Here is a 17886-nt window from a genome sequence, read left to right as displayed (position 1 = left end):
TGATATGAATATGTAGCATAAAAATGACCATGTAAAAAAATAGAATTGAAGTTGTAATATATTGTTTGAAGGAAACAACGTCATTTCGGGTCCGAAGTTTGGTCGTAAAATGGAGAAATATGCAAAATGAGAAGAAATTAATAATTGAATAATTTTAATAAAGATTTTAAAGTTCATGTGCAAATTGATAATTTGTTGAAAGTTCAGTAATTTATATGCAATTAACCCTTAATTTTTTATCTTTTAAATATTTTATATTTGTTAGTCATACAGATAAAATGTAGTAAATAAATTGTTCAATACATAGTTAAAAAATTATTAAAATAATTATATTAATAAGATTTATGATTAAAATAGACTTTAAAATATTTATTTATTTATTCTTTCTTGAATATTTAATCAACATGTGTAAAATATTTGAAATTTAAGATTAATCAGCCATTAAGATTGTGTATCAATTATAATCCCAACAAATTAATTATAACATAATCATAGCACTATAATTTATTGCTTTAGTAATTTTTAATTTCTTAAATATTTTACAGGTAATAGTTATATTACATATATAATTTCTTAGAACCACAACTCAGTTTCGATGAAATATTGAGTGTAGTTCTTTTTTTTTAAAAAAAAGAACTAGTATATATTTTTTTTTATCGAATAAGTAATTAAAAATATTTTTCTAGAACCACCAATTAAAAATATTTTAAGTAATGATTTGTTGGTTTGTTTGGAGGCTACCGTTTTGTAGGAGTACATGGATTTATTGTTGGTAGCGGTTTAGCGTTAATTCAATTTTTAATTATACATTTTCCCATAATTTCCAATGTTATACTTTTAAGGTGTGGTTCTAGAGAGAACTATATTATCTGTGAGAACGAGAGAACCATCAAATCTAACGCATTCACTATAAAAATTATTGCATTCGCTATTAAAATTAATGCACTAAAAAAAGAATTGCTCACTTCAGGATTCGTATCCAAAATCTGCATTCATCCAACAAGATGATGCATCCACCGTAGATCTTGATGATCGAATGGCTGAAAATAGTTCTCCGGTCTTCTTTTATTTATGGTTCTTTCTTGAACCTCTCCCTATATATATATATATATATATAAGGGCGCGCTCCAGTGAGACCCCTTATTTTTCGTGTAACATGAGTACAATGAATAAGACATATAATACTAATGAACAAAACGTATATCTAATGAACAAGATGTATATACTGATGAAAAATAAAATTTAAAAAATTCGTAATGAATAAGACATATATACTGATGAACATGGCCGTATATACTAATGAACAATGCAGTATTTACTGATGAATAACAAAATTTAAAATATTATGCTCCCTCCAGGGTTCGAACCCTGCGAAAAAAAATCACCCTCCAGATACAATATCAGCCATAGGATTGATAAAATAAACGCACCAGATCGTGCCCTAGATCTCACTAAAATTATGGGGTCTCATTGGAGCGGCCCCCTATATAGGGAGAGGTTCAGGAAAGAACCATAAATAAAAAAAGAACGGAGAACCATTTTCAGCCATTTGATCATCAAGATCTACGGTGGATGCATCATCTTGTTGGATAAATGCAGATCCCGGGTTCGAATCCTGAAGGTAGCAATTTTTTTTATTTTTTTGAGTGCATTAATTTTAACAGCGAATGCATTATTTTTTACAGTGAATGCATTAGATTTGATGGTTCTTACGTTCTCACAAATAATGTAGTTCTCCCTAGAACCACACACATATATATATATATATATATATATATATATATATATATATATATATACTCCAATGAGACCCCCTAATTTTAGTGAGATCTAGGGCACGATCTGGTGCGTTTATTTTATCAATCCTATGGCTGATATTGTATCTGGAGGGTGATTTTTTTTCGCAGGGTTCGAATCCTGGAGGGAGCAGAATATTTTAAATTTTGTTATTCATCAGTATATACTGCATTGTTCATCAGTATATACGGCCCTGTTCATCAGTATATATGTCTTATTCATTACGAATTTTTTAAATTTTATTTTTCATCAGTATATACATCTTGTTCATTAGATATACGTTTTGTTCATTAGTATTATATGTCTTATTCATTGTCCTAGTGTTTCACGAAAAATATGAGGTCTCACTGGAGCGCGCCCCTATATATATATATATATATATAATTCATCCAAAAGGGTTACGAATCAACCGTAGATCTTGATGATCTAAGGGCTGAAAATTATTTATATTTTATACCCTTAAGAGTGTTTTTATTCTAGCCCTCTCCTATATATATATATATATATATAGGGAGAGGTTCAAATAAGAACCACTAATAAAATAAGAACGGAGAACCATTTTAAGCCATTCGATCATCAAGATCTACGGTGGATGCATCATCTTGGTGGAGGGATGCAGGTGCTGGGTTCGAATCCTGAAGGGAGCAAAAAAATTATTTTTTTCGGATGCATTAAATTTAATAGCGGATGCATTAATTTGTATAGCAGATGCAGTAATTTTATTGGTTCTTATATTCTCACGATAATTGTGGTTCTCACTATAACCACACCCTATATATATATATATATATATATATCTCAAATTGTCATTTAGCTTTTCCTTTTTATTGCTTCATATATTAGACAGTTATCGCTAATTTGAACTGATTATTTAGTTTTCGAATTCAATATTTATTTTAATTTCGTTATGGTTATTTAATCATTTTTAATAATAACATTCAATGTCAAATCAAATTGTGATCTCAAACAAAAAATTATAAAATTGAGATCACAAAGCAAATAAAGGCCCAAATTAACTAATATGGCCCATTAAATTAACAAATAGTGCATTGCTTTGTTTCTTTTCGAGGCCCAAAAGCAACATAATTGATAACAAGAAGTTGAAGGGAAAGGATCCTTCCCTCGCTAGCCCCTAGCAGCCCCCCCCCCAAAAAAAAGTAGTGAGTACTAATCATCTCTTCTTATTTATATGTGATCTCGATTCAAATTAGATCGAATTGAAAGGTTCCGACCCCGAAAAAAATTGGTGAGCAACGGTAAAAAGTAGGGGTGATAATCGGTTCGATTATGGATGAATCAAACCTAATTTTCGATTAATTGTTAATCAAACCGATTAGTGATTCGATTAATTGATTTGGATTATCGGTTAACCGAAATTAACCGATTTTTCCTCAAAAAAATATAATCAGCTAGCAGCTTAGAATTGAGCTACTATAAGCAGAATGTGTCTATGGAGAATTTGTGTAAGCTTCAGGGTTGGGGGATACGTGAGCACCCTAGACGTGTCTATGATGCAGTGTTGTTCAGCAACGATGTGGACATCCTCAAGATGTGTTGGAAGGAGCTGTATACGTATGTGACAGAGTTCCTCGAAGGAGTGCAAATTTTGTTTTTTAGGGTGCGTTAAATTTAATGCATTAATTTTATAAGAATGCATTGTTATCACGTTATTACGAGATAACGAAAAATATAGTTATCAAGAATCAAGATAACCACACACACTATACATACACACACAATTATACAAGGAGGTTAATTATTGTGATAACTAGGTAGAGTGTGTGTCAAATGAGAATTATATGTTTAAAGACAACTAAGAATTAATAATCATTTTTAATCTATTTAATTCATCGATTCAAATTAATAATTGAATCCAGATTTTTTGCAAATTTCAAATCAATCGTGCAATAATTTCATATAACTGATGATAAATACTCCCTCCATTCCGCTTCAAATGATCCTAAATTTTTCGACACGGAGATTAAAGAATGTGTGATAAAGATGTAAAGTGGTGGTGGGACCATCCAAAAAGTAGTGTTAAATATTTCTATAAATGGAATGGGGTCATTTGAAGTGGGACAATCCAAAATAAAAATAGGGTCATTTGAAGCAGGACGTAGAAAGTAGTATTTTATTTATACAATTGCTTAACTTATGCAAATATACTGATTTCATGTGCACACAAAATTACTAGTAACTTATATGATAAGTATCAGAAATTACTATGATTTCTTTTTCAAGATCAATAATGTTCATCTAGTTTGATTTAATCAGTGGTTGGATTCGATTCTTAATTATCCGTCTCATTGATAACGACTCATTTTCCTTTTTCATCTGTTACATGATAATAACATATTCCAAAAAAAGGAAATCACCTTCTCTTACACAAACTTGTGGATTGCACCATTTTCTATCACTTTTATCCTTTAATTCATCTTCTTCTTAATAAATGTGCCGAACAGTAATGAGACATTATTAACGGCATGGAGGAAGTACATGAGAATGGTGTTCTTAGTACTCACTATAATTCAGTTCCACATATATGTGTATATATGCCCATATTTTTTTACGATAAGAGAAACCCTCAGCCAATAGCAACTACATAGTGGCGGAGACACTAATGAGACGTTTTACTTTGCTTGATTGATAAGATGCACGATTAAATATTTTATCCTTAAGAGTAGGATTCTCCAATCTCACCATTTCAATGGAATACGATCAAACAAAATTAGCTTAAACAGTAAGAATAATCAATTTTTTTTAGGATATCCAAAAGTTTCAATCTATTAAAGTAAATAATTAATTAATTGAGATATTTGCCGTAAAATACACGAACTTTAGCAAATTCTGGTTTTTTTCATAATTAATTAATGGTACAGAGGGAGTAGTATTTTTTAAAATTTCCAAACTCAAAATTTTAAAAATACAATCCTCCATCAATTATTTTTGTTCGCAATATGCGTACTGTGTAAACATATATAGTTGTCGTACAATGATATAAAAGAGGTAAGCTGCATTACAAAAAATCTTATGCGATACATATTTAATTACATGCGCATATTTAAGTCGAACATCAGTTGTGTTTTGTGCTCTTAGCTACTATTCTAATAATTGTGTATAGTTAGGTCGATTAATGGGCCATCATATCTTGAATTCATCGATTGCTACCTGCACTTCTCTACACTTCCATTCACAAAAAACACTCTATATCAATTTACTACCCAAAACAATCACAATAAGTAATACTCCAATTCACATGTTTTAATTTTTTTTAACGTGTATGGCCTGCCTGCCATCGACCGACACTTTCCTGCATAATTCATTCTAAACTTCTCTTTTATATCTGAAACTATAATATGATTGTGAAAATTGAAAAATGATATTTATCGCAAATTATTATTTGATTCAAACTCATTAAATTGTGTAGGTATATGGATTGGATCGGAACCATTAACCAACGTGACCAAGAAAGTTTTAATTGTTTCTCGGTTTTCGAAAAACAAAATAAAAGCTACACGAATTACGCATATAAATCTATATTATATAATGTCTGTATGTGCAGGCAACTTTCAATATATTATTAGCAGGAAGCACAACTGTGAATATATACACAGATTTAAATTTTATTTTTGTAAAATTAAAGTAGCATTGCCGCCACAAATATTGATGACAGCGACAATACTGTAGTCATCCTAGTATGTACAATAAATATATGTATTCGAACAAATCAATCTACTGGTTTTAATCAATACAGAGCCTATAAAATATCTCTCTATACATAGTTGTGATCAACTTTGTTTTGATATCAATAATGCCTTCATAGTCCATAAATCTAATATTCCTAATAATACTTGTTACTCATTTACTTGGTTACATTTATTAAACTTATATAGGCAAGGTAAGACAAAATAAAATAATTTGAGATAGTTGACATCGAATATTTACACAAAATGTGCAATGAAATCAATATCTTTCAATAAATTTTAAATATAATATTATAAAAAATTAAAAAAAAAAATTGGTTGGAGACTTGGAGTTGCAGATGCTCATGCAGTCATGCTCCTCGCCACCCTGTGAATCCGCCCATGATATAGGTAAAAATCATCAATTTTGATAATTTATGTGAAAAATGGGATGCATAAGTCTTTCACTCTAAATTAAAATTACATAACTTTTCAAGATCTCAAACTCAAAATATTGAGCCATATATCTCCTAACAAAACTTTTGTGCGTAGGGCTTTGACACTCGTGCAAATGCTAGTTCTTATACAAGTTTGTATAGGAACAATTTTATATAGTATTATTTGAACATGTTACTACAAACAGCTCAAATGGGTAGGTACTAGGTTAAACTAAGTGAATGAACATGGTTAGAATGTTGGCACATGTTTCGTGAATGATTTCAACTAGTATTAATGTTGATTAGTCAAAATCCAGCATCATCTTTGCATATGCAATATTTGGTACTAACTAAAATAATCCTAAACTCGTGATTGTTGAGGTTGTTTTTCTAACTTTATAACCGCGGATTATGGGAGAATGCAGCCACTAAAAAGTCTTTGGGCCACCTTAAAAAAAAAAACAAAAAAACTTTGGGCCACACATTAATGTAATTATTTTCTACCGTGTGATTAATGTGTGTTGATCATGTTTAGATCTTGAAATTTAGTGAAACTTATCAAAGTTAACGTTTGATCACACCTATACTATTCATAGAAATTGTACAATATGTGTACACAACTTGGTGCGAGTTTTATGGATAATCTGTTTTTCTTGTATTATTATTACAGCATAAAATGGCTCATGATATTTGGAGTCTGTCACTAATTTACGTGAATTAATTAACCAAAGTAACAAAATATATACACAAAAACATATCATCGTGATCAAATGGCCCATGTATTTACTCCTTCCAAGTCCCAACCAACCATAAATCATAAAAATTGGAGTATCAAAATACAGACAAATTCTTACTACTATTCTTCCTTCCTCGCCCATAAAAGAATTGTACATTGCATTGAGAGTACAATAATGCTGCTTTGAATTTAGCCTACCACCGACGGTCCAAAACCCACCAATCAAACCTAATTAATTAAATCAAGATTTTTCATAATCTGCAAAAAGGTTGGGGAAATTTTGATAAAGTATTAAATAATGGAGAGTGAAATTCTCCCCTAAAGTCTAATCATTAAAAGCTCGTTATTCATCTATTTCTTTTTCACTCTTTAAGATAAAGTCCCCACCTTCTTAACATACATACTATTTTTGTTTTAACATTAACCCAGAACATAAACCCACATGCTAATTACTCTCCCTTCCCTTGCAAAAATATATAATAGAGAGATAGAAAGATAAAAGAGCTAGAGAGAGAGAAGAAGAAGTAGAAGAAGCAGAAGCAATCAAGAAAGTGAGAAATTGAGCCAAAGATCGAAACTTTTTCTGTCTGTGTGTGTTGAGAGAGAGTGTGTGTGTGTGTGTGTGTTTTAGAGAGAGAGAGAGATGGGATTGATTAACCAGAGCAAGAGCAATGGCGAAGGGTGGGGAATGGGATTCCTCCTAGTTTTCTTCCCTGAAGAAGATCAAAATCAAGAATCCAACAACAGCAACAAGAAATCCAACAATCTCAATCAATTTTCACCATCTTCATCATTCAAGCGCTCAAATTCATCACACCTAATCTTCAAAGCCCAATCCACAATCTCAATCTGCTTGCTCCTCCTCTTCACCACTCTCTTCCTCTTCACCATCTCCACGCTCCCCTCCACCACCACCACCGCCGCCCGCCGCCTCTACCGCGTTCCCCGCCGCCACCTCAGCTTCGAACCGCCCCGATTCTCCTCCAATCTCTCGCATGCATTGCAAGGAATGGGCACTCTGTACAGACGCGGCACAAGAGCAATGAGCGAACTCGTCGTCGCTCATGCAGTCGAGTCGTTGACTCAGCACGAGTTGCGAACCTTCCTCCGCCTCTTCCACCGCTCTCCGCTCGCAGCAAAATCGGATCTTCTCCTCATATTCCCATCTAAAACCGCCGCCTTCGACGCCGCCATTCTCGAAGAGAACGACTCGTTCGTGAAGCTCCTGTCTCGGTACAAATCCAGCAATATTTCTCACTCATCAGCGAGTTTCGACGTGACCCAGTTCACGAAACTCAGCAAGAGAGAGAAAGAAAGCGGCGAGCCAATCTGGGGGAGAAGAATTCGGAGCAATTCCACCGGAGGCGGCGTGGATGAGTTGACTCGGCTGAGTTACGGCTCGGTGGCGGGTTTCGACGTGGAGGAGCTCGACCCAGAAAACTCACTATCCGGGTTTATGGATCATGTCCCAATGGGTTTACGAAGATGGGCTTGCTACCCGATGCTGTTAGGTCGGGTCAGGAGGAATTTCAAGCACGTGATGTTAGTGGACGTGAAGGAATTTTTGGTACTCGGTGACCCACTCGGGCGAGTCAGGACTCAGAGCCCCGAGTCGGTCCTTGTAAACGCCGTCGCACAGGGCAAACACGTGAAGAGAAACTCGGATAAAACCCACCCGAGCCGGGCGAAACCGGTCCACTCGGGGGTTTTAATGGGCGGGTCGAGAGGGATCCGGAGAGTGTGCAGCAAAATGCTGACGGATATCGTTAGAGCGTCCATGCAGATGCAGCAGCAACACAAGAAGAGGAACTCGGTGGGTGAGTTGGCTCTTTTCAACCAACTCGTTGGAAACGACTACGTTTTGAAGGACGTCAACTTGATCGTGTCGACCGAGTCGGTGCCCGAGGTGAGTTCACTCGCCGGGTCGGGCTCTAAACCGGGTTCGCATAATTTGTTGAGGAGTAATCATGATCATGGCTTGATTAGGCGTGGAAATAGCAATTTGGATGTTAATTCCGTGTTAATAAAGCAATTGTGCTCGTTTGCTATAGATTCTACAGTTTATAGTGATTGTCAGTAGCGGACTTGTTATTTTTAAATTCCTTGATAGAATTTGTTGATAATACAGTGATTATAAAAAAAAAAACATATTTGTTTTTGGGTTATTTTCAATTGCCATGTTGCACTTCTTTTTTTAATTATGTTAGTTATCGAGCGTTGCATGGATTAACAACTGCACTAATATAACAATTTTAAACTATTTCTTGTTGTTTTATGAAAGTTACGATTGTCGGTTTATCAAATACTTAAGAATAATTGTTTATTTTTTCTAATGGTTTTATTTATCTAAGTCTTGAATTGTTTAATTATCTGTTTAAAATAAGATGATTAATCATGAAACTTTTGTTTTGCAGAAAAACAGAGGTGTGAAATAAATGAAAAAATATAGATGTGTGACTGTGTCAGTGACCAACTGTCATCTTGAATGGCTAACAGTCAAATTAGGTCCGCCATTAGATACGATTGATCAGTTAAAATTAATGGTTTACATGTACCTTCACACTGCATTCATGATACAAAAATTGTAGTTCTCCGCTATATTTATAAATTTTACCTCAAATATTGAATTCTTTAGGCTTAATTGTCTATAAACACATCAATCGTACTTAAATTTTTAATCTGATTTTTTTTATTTTTTTGTTAAAAAATATACAAATTTTAAACTTTTTAGAATTAGAATTTGACATGTGTCCAAAAATTCGTTAGTCAATAACTTGATTGTTCGAAGTCTGATAACCCATTCGAATGTACCGTTGAAAATATCTCGATGATAGCTCTCTAATGATAATTATATTATTGGATTTTGGTCATCGAAGATAAACCAAAATATGTCTATAGTTCGTGTATTTATAAACAATTAACCCAATTCTTTAATAGCAACATTCACTAGGATAACATAGAAAATTTTGTACTAATAATCAAGCAAACTTTTAAAAGCAAAAGAGTTGAATTTTTTATGACCATCCAAAAATAAAAAAAAATATTTCATTCGTCCCAACTTTTAGTATCTAACTTTTTTTTGTTGTCCCACATATTTTAGTATCTATTTCTATTTTTTTTTAAAAGTAGGTGAGACCCTTATTTCACTTTAATTATTTCAACACTCACATAAAAGGTGAAACCTTTATTTCACTCACAACACACCCAACCACTTTATTAAAACATGTGTCACTCTGAAATGAATATTAAAAGTTGGGACGGAGGAAATACTAATACTAATTTTGTCATTTAAATAAAACATTTTTTTTTCTTTTTGATAAACTGCGACATTCAAAGAAAACATTCTTTATCTTACGAGTAAAATCCACATCACATTCAAATAAAACATTTACTTTTTCCTTTTTGATAAATTGAATCGATTGAGAATAAAAATATCGAGAGGGGCGGAAAAGTCACGGAAGGAATGTGAAGCAACTAAGCTAAGCGAGAGGAGCGCATTGATTGTTAGCACGTGCTCACACCTTTCTTCCGCGTTTCTTCGGTGTTAAATAAAGGCCAATTTCTTATGAAATTACAATTATGTCCATCCTTATTATTATTATTATTATTTTATTCTTTGGAGAGTCGTCCATCCCTATTTAGCTTTTAGTTTAGGATGATATATTTTTATTGGAAAAAACCATCTTTTAGCTTAGGATGATTAACCCTTCACTACTTTTGATTTTAGCTTTTACTTTGTCTCATCCGCCTAACTTGTGCTATAAGACCAAACGCCTAGATGTGTGCTCGCTTGCATTATGTGTGTAAATAAATTAAGTTAATCAGATGTGATGCGCGAATAAAGTATTTGTGAAATTTGAATTCGTAATTTTCAACTATTATACATATCGAATGGTTCAAAATAATCATGAAATTTTCGACTTTGAGATCCTTTACCATGATTTTCGATTTTAATTTTCCTAATTACTTTTATTACATTTCATGTTAGCACTCTATGAGTTTGAATGCAACTTATTTCATGTATTACTTACCAAATTTTATTGAAATTTCGAAACTCGTATTTCATGACATGGGAAATATACATGTTTAAAAGTTTATGTAGGGAGATAACCCTATGACTAGGATTGGATATCGACACATAACTATATAAAACTTGATACTTCCCTCATTCCATCAAAAAAGACCCTTTCATATATTAATAAAATACATTCAATATTTTTTGAAAATTATATACTCTCTTCGTCTTCGAATAAATGTAATATTAGGAAATTTATTTTTTTCCCCTTTTAAGTGTCGTATTGCGAGATTTTAGAATAAAATTATATTAAACTTTCAATTATACTCTTGTCTTAAATTTAGGAAAATAATAAAAATTTGATAATTGAAAGATAATGTCTTAAAGTTAGAAAATTTTAATTAACGATACAAATACTTCATCCGTCCCATGAAGCGTGACCCATTTCTTTTCGGCACGGGAATTAAGAAATTTGTATTTTGTGTGTTAAGTGTGGTAGGTGAAAAAGTGAAAAGGTAAATAAAGGGTAAATTTTTTGCCATTTTTAGAAACAAGTCAAGTTTCGTGGGACAACCCAAAAAGGAAAGTGGGTCACGCTTCGCGGGACGGAGGGAGTATAAAATTATCCTCCTCCTTGATTGGTATGTCCTTGGTACATGTTATTTTGTGTCATATAACGCTAATTTGAAGAGGGATGAAGTATAACTATATACAATTATTTTATTTTACCCTTATTTATTATATTGTTACAATTATTATTTTCACATGCCTTAAATAAGATGCATTTGTTTCAAAAAAAAAAGATGTACTATAATTTTGGGACATTAAAAAATTAAACAGATGACTAATTTCGTGTAAAGTAGTGAGTAGTTGTTAATACGTCCGCCTACAAATAATTGATTATCATCAATTTTATTTTATTTTTTAATATGGAGGCTTGAACGAAACATGTCGGGTCAATCTATATGCGAAAATTTAACGTCACGCGTAACTAAATCGATTAGCAGAAAATTTGCAGATTAATTAATTAATCAATCCAAAATCTGATAATACAATATTTGGCAGTTTTTTTAGGTTGATCATGTGTAGATTGACTTAATTTCCACCGGTCCATGTTACACCATTTTTTATTTTTATTTTTGAATTACATGATGTAAATATATAAATATACCATCAAATAAGCATTACATCGCACGCAGATAAAATCTCTATACCATATAAAGGTGGGAAATATGTTACACTATCTATATATTATATAAAGAACCAGTTTAACGGCATCCAATTTACCGTCATTTTTTTAACAGAACATTCCTTATATTTAAGGTAGTGATTGAATCTTCACCCACTAACCCACATTCACCCATTAAATCGATCACCTACCCACCGTGGGCAAGCATAACGTGTCCACCATTGATATGATAATTTTAATTAGGAAAGAGAATTAATAAATCTTACTCTAATTAAAATTATCTTACTATAATTACAATTGCCACATCATGATGGACACGTTATGCATGCCCACGGTGAGTAGGTGATCGTTTCTGTAATCTATAGATATCATCAGTTATTTTCTCTCTCCCAAATTCTCTCTCTTGTATCCCGTAATCTTTCTAGCAAAATCAACAGTTATTTTTATCAATTTTCTCAAAATAGTTCTAATCATCCCACGACTAAATTTCCTATTATTATTTCTCTCCCTAACTATCCCCACTTCCACATCAACATAATTGTAAAAGCAAATCCCAAACTTCAAACCCTTTTCCTCACTCAATTCTCCTTCTCTGCTAATTCCACCATTACATCGGCGAGTTCTTTGACAGAGACTCAGCCATCGTTTGCTCATCAAACTCTGATGGAGACGCATCCTTTGCCTTTGTCGCGCCGCCTCGATCAATTGTCGCCCAAAACTCAGGCTGGCTTGCGGCCTCACGCCGCCTCCAAGCGCAAGAGCAAACCCATCAAATGTATAAAAAAAACCTATGATTCTAAAATGTATTTTTATATAGTATTGGGCTAATCAGTTTGAACCATAAAATGAAACAATAATTCTATGTATTTAACATTGGGTTAATAATGAAAATTACCCATTTTAATTTGAAAGAAAAAATGCCCATTTTGATTATTCTATAGATTCAAGAAAGAAAACAAGGTTTTCATCGAACATGAAGATTAAAAATTATTCTTTAAAATTTATTAATAATAATACAGAAAATATTACTTGAATCAGTTATATTTATATTGACCTATAATTGACACCCATTACAATTTATACTTGCTTTTATTTTGAGTAATTTAAGTATTTATACCCGCGTTCTTTATTGAGTAACTGTGAATAATCCAATTACAACAATATACTTAATTATATTTTAATTCTATTTAATGTTTATATATTTCGATGCTCCCGTGCATCGCACGGGCGAATGTACTAGTACATAGATATATTACAGTACCGCATGCATGCGGAACCTTTACACCGTATCGCACATAGACAGAATCACTATACTACACAAAAGTGAAAAGATACTACATCACAAGTAGACATAATTGAACCCAAATTTTTTCATAAAAAAGAGTTTTTGAATGCCACTTTTACTATTTGTGCTACACCCCCAATGCCTCAATGGCCATGCTACACCAGTTTTATAATTAGGGACAAAGGCCGTATTGAGATTAGTGTAAGGAATTATCTTAGAATCATCCTAATATACTACTATTATTAATTCCTATATCCAATGTATTTTATTTATTTTAAAATCATGTGTACAGTTTTTTAAGCAATAATTTAGGATCTTGAGTCCACAAAATTTTTATTCCTAATTCCGTTCAAGATTGGTAATTAAGCATCGTTTTTCGGATCTTCTATATTTTCTCAACATCAAATTATCTTATATAATCCGTTCAAAAAATATCATAATTACGTTAATTTCAATATAAAGGGTTGATCGACTAGCATACTACTCCATATACTATACCTTTTATCTATTTGAGGATATTAAAAGGGAACTTTAAATTTAGAATACAGTATATTAACTCATTTATTTTATTTTGTATTTTTAACTTCAGAATGATATACCTGTGATATTCGAATTTCACATTTTACTATTAATATATAAGGGAGTTAGCCCAACAATATGAATGTCCCATAAATACAGTTTTAATTTATTCGAATTCATGTGTGCATAGTTACCGGGTAATTTATTACCACGAAGTATAGTTATTTTACTATATATTAAGGGGTGTGTTCTTTTTAATGTAAATTTATCTTGAGAAAATGAGAGATAATAAAAACTTTCGTCCTTTAAATCCTCTTTTTTTTCCCCTTATTTTTTACTTGCCCTTACTCATTCCTCATTTTCACAACAAAGAAGAGATAATATTATCACACAATTTTGTTTGATAATATTATCTCTTCTTTGTTGTGAAAATGAGGAATGAGTAAGGGTCAATAGGAAATAAATGAAAAGAAATGAATGATTTAAAGAGTGAAATTATTTCATTCCTCATTTTCCCATGATAAATTTACAATCAAAGAGAGCGCATCTTAAATGTAGTTACTTTATAAGTTAAATTAATATTTTTAAGTTTTACTTTACATCAGTTTGTACTGAAACTCAGCCCTATACTTTTAAGGTAAAGGATCATGTGAGTACTACATCTTTTCGTCAGAACTAAAAACCATGAACAAATACATAAAATACATGAAAAAGAGAAAGTCAAATCGTGAACAATTAAATATAACATGTATACAAGATCCGACCATCTCTTGTTCATATATTTTGTAGGCGTTTACTTTGCATGATTGATAAAATAGATGATTGAGTATTTTTATCCTCAAAGGTAGCATTACTCCAATCCCATCCTTTTAATGGGATAAGAATCAAGCAAAAGTAGCTTAAATGATAAAAATAATTAAGGGCCATGGGATATCTCAAAGTATCAATCCAACAAAGTAAACAAGGGATTAATCTTATTATTTTTATCTATCAAGGTCAATCTTTCAAAGTAAATGCCCCTTTATGTATTATAATTGTTCATGATTTGATTATCTATTGTTCATGTATTTTATATGTTTGTTCATGATTCTCAGTTCTCACGAAAAGATGCGGTTCTTACTCGAACTCAACCCTATATATATATATAATATCATGAACTTAAGTCGAAATCCAAATTTAGCATGACTTTTAAAAGTTCCTGATTTTGCGTTGCCCTTCTGAAATTGGCCCTAATTCGATAACCCCAATTCGCCGCTCTACAACGCTAATCGCAACCAGGACCACCGACCCCATGCCATTGCCAACCTCGCCCTCAAAAGCGACGCCACCACCTCTGTCCAAATCATCTCGGAGAATCTCGCCGTCATGTACAACGAAATTATCCAAAAGTTCTATTCCGTCGGCCGCGACAAATCTTTTTCTTCTTCTTCTTCTTCTTCTTCTTCTTCTTCTTCTTCGATTTTCTTCATTTCCCAAAAAAACCCACCTTCTCCGACCATGCTCGTCTCTCTCTCTCTATTCGGTGCTAAAATTGAACATGGAGTAAAGTTACACATTTAAATTGGACACGAAGTGAAGTTACACATTTAAATTGGACGTTTTTAAGTCACAAATTATGACGTGTCATTTGGAAGACACGTCATTGCCACGTGGTTTTGCCCAAAAATAAATCGGTGTTAAAATTGGACACGAGGCAAAGGTGGTGATATTAATTGGAACTTTTAAAAGTCGTGCTAAATTTGGATTTCGACTTAAGTTCATGATATTACATGTATTTAACCCATATATATATAGGGGAGCGCTCCAATGAGACCCCTTATTTTTAGTGAGACATTAGACACGATCTCATACGTTTATTTTATCAATCATATGGCTGATATTATATCTAGAGGGGGAATTTTTTTCTCAGGGTTCGAATCTTGGAGGGAGCGAAGTATTTTAAATTTTGTTATTCATCAGTATATACTGCATTGTTCATCAATATATAGTGTCTTGTTCATCAGTATATGTCTTATTCATTACCAATTTTTTAAATTTCGTTTTTCATCAGTATATATTGTTTTGTTTATCAGCATATATGTCTTATTCATTACCAATTTTTTAAATTTCGTTTTTCATCATTATATATTGCCTTGTACATCAGTATATATGTCTTATTCATTGTCCTCAGTGTCTCACGAAAAAATAGGGGATCTCATCGGAGCGCACCAATATATATATATAGAGAGAGAGAGAGGGGGCTACTGTGAGAGCACCTCTTAAAATAAAAAATTAGAACTAGAAAAAATGTATGAATTTTATGTAGAACACGTATGAATTCGCTGTATAAAGGTATGAATTGCGAAAAATAAATTTTTGTTACCTTTGGGATTCGAACTCAGGACCATGAATTCATCCAATAGGATGATGAATCAACCGTAGATCTTGATGATCTAAGAGCTAAAAATAATTCTTATTTTATATCGTAAGAAGTGTACTTATTTTAGCTCTCTCATATATATATATATATATATGGTGTGGTTCTAGAGAGAACTATATTATTTGTGAGAACGTGAGAACCATCAAATCTAATGCATTCACTGTTAAAATTAATGCATTCGCTGTTAAAATTAATGCACTCAAAAAAATAAAAAAAAAATTGCTCCCTTCAGGATTCGAACCCAGGATCTGCATTCATCCAACAAGATGATGCATCCACCGTAGATCTTGATGATCGAATGGCTGAAAATGGTTCCCCTTTCTTTTTTTATTTATGGTTCTTTCCTGAACCTCTCCCTATATATATATATATATATATATATATATATATATATATATATATATATATATATATATAGGGGAACGTTCTAATGAGACCCCCTATTTTTAGTGAGATCTTAGACACGATCTCGTGCTTTTATTTTATCAATCCTATGGTTGATAGTGTACTTGAGGACGAATTTTTTTCTCAGGGTTCGAATTCTGGAGTGAGCGAAATATTTTAAATTTCGTTATTCATCAATATATATTGCATTGTTTATCAGTATATACTGCATTGTTCATCAGTATATATGTCTTATTCATTACCAGTTTTTTAAAATTCATTATTCATCAATATATATTGCCTTGTTCATCAATATATATGTCTTATTTATTGAAAAATAAGGGTCTCATTGGATCACACCCCTATATATATATATATATATATACGTACACACATCAAAGCATTAATAATGTATTAAATTATGTGAGGTGGGGTTTAACAAGCTGTGATTTTAGTCACGACTCACGACAGTCTTATTCTGGCGCCCATTATTTGAAAATGAGTTATTTAACTATTACTGTATAATTTAAATAACAAATTTGTATAAGATATTGCCAATAGGCAATAGATCAATCTTTCACAATCTTAAAGATTTTAGACAGTAAAGGATTGTATTTCTTATATTAAATTAATATACATATATATTTTTAAAATAAAATTAATAAAGCTATTATAAGTAATTAAGTATATATCAAAATTTGTAAGAATACACCTAAAAATGGTTACGGGTTGGGTTTTTTAACATACCCGTGTGTACTAATTAAAATGTAGTAGAACATGTTTTAGCAGGTATTGAATGAGTTTGAGACGGATATGAATAATATAACTAGCATCTTTGATGAGTTTGAGTTGGGTATGTTAAATCAAATGGGATCTTCTATTTCATAATTTATTATATTATGTACCACTCTTAATTTGTTATAATTATTAATTATTTTACTTTAATTTTAATTTATTATGCTTTAATATAATATGAAGATAATTAACAAGGGTTTACTCATTCAATTAGGGTTTATAATTTTATATTTATTTGAATTAATAATAGATTATTTGAGTTAATTAATTCAAAGTTAGGCTATTTAATTTTTTAAAATTTTAATTTTTAGTAATAAATATTAATTAGAGTTTATAATATAATAATATTTTTTATTTTTGTAAAAAATAACTATAAAATAAATAGATTATGAGTGGTGCACGGTGATACACACTAAATTATAGGACAAATGATTCCATTCTATGTTAAATTACCTATGGGCATCTGCTACCCTAACTCGTTTATCTAAAATATTAGTATTATAACATTATAATTAAATAAATAATTAGATTAACTTTATATAAATAATCAATAATGTCAATTAGTATATTTATAAAATTTTATTATTATACAACATATAATTGGAATAAAATGGTTGACGTGACACT

General features: G+C 31.7%; 2 protein-coding genes across 3 annotated transcripts in view; both read left to right on the top strand.

Annotated features, from left to right (window-relative positions):
- Positions 1-17886, top strand: part of LOC131001622 (H/ACA ribonucleoprotein complex subunit 4) — an 806367-nt gene that overhangs the window by 578106 nt on the left and 210375 nt on the right. The window lies entirely within an intron of this gene.
- On the top strand, positions 6768-8818 carry LOC131001797 (uncharacterized). The gene has a single exon (XM_057928393.1). It carries the CDS (start codon positions 7297-7299, stop codon positions 8731-8733), a length of 1437 nt encoding a protein of 478 aa, XP_057784376.1. The 5' UTR covers positions 6768-7296; the 3' UTR covers positions 8734-8818.

The sequence above is a fragment of the Salvia miltiorrhiza genome, chromosome 1 (assembly GCF_028751815.1).
Source record: "Salvia miltiorrhiza cultivar Shanhuang (shh) chromosome 1, IMPLAD_Smil_shh, whole genome shotgun sequence".
Taxonomy (NCBI): Eukaryota; Viridiplantae; Streptophyta; class Magnoliopsida; order Lamiales; family Lamiaceae; genus Salvia; species Salvia miltiorrhiza.
This window is presented reverse-complemented; position numbering and strand designations above follow the sequence as displayed.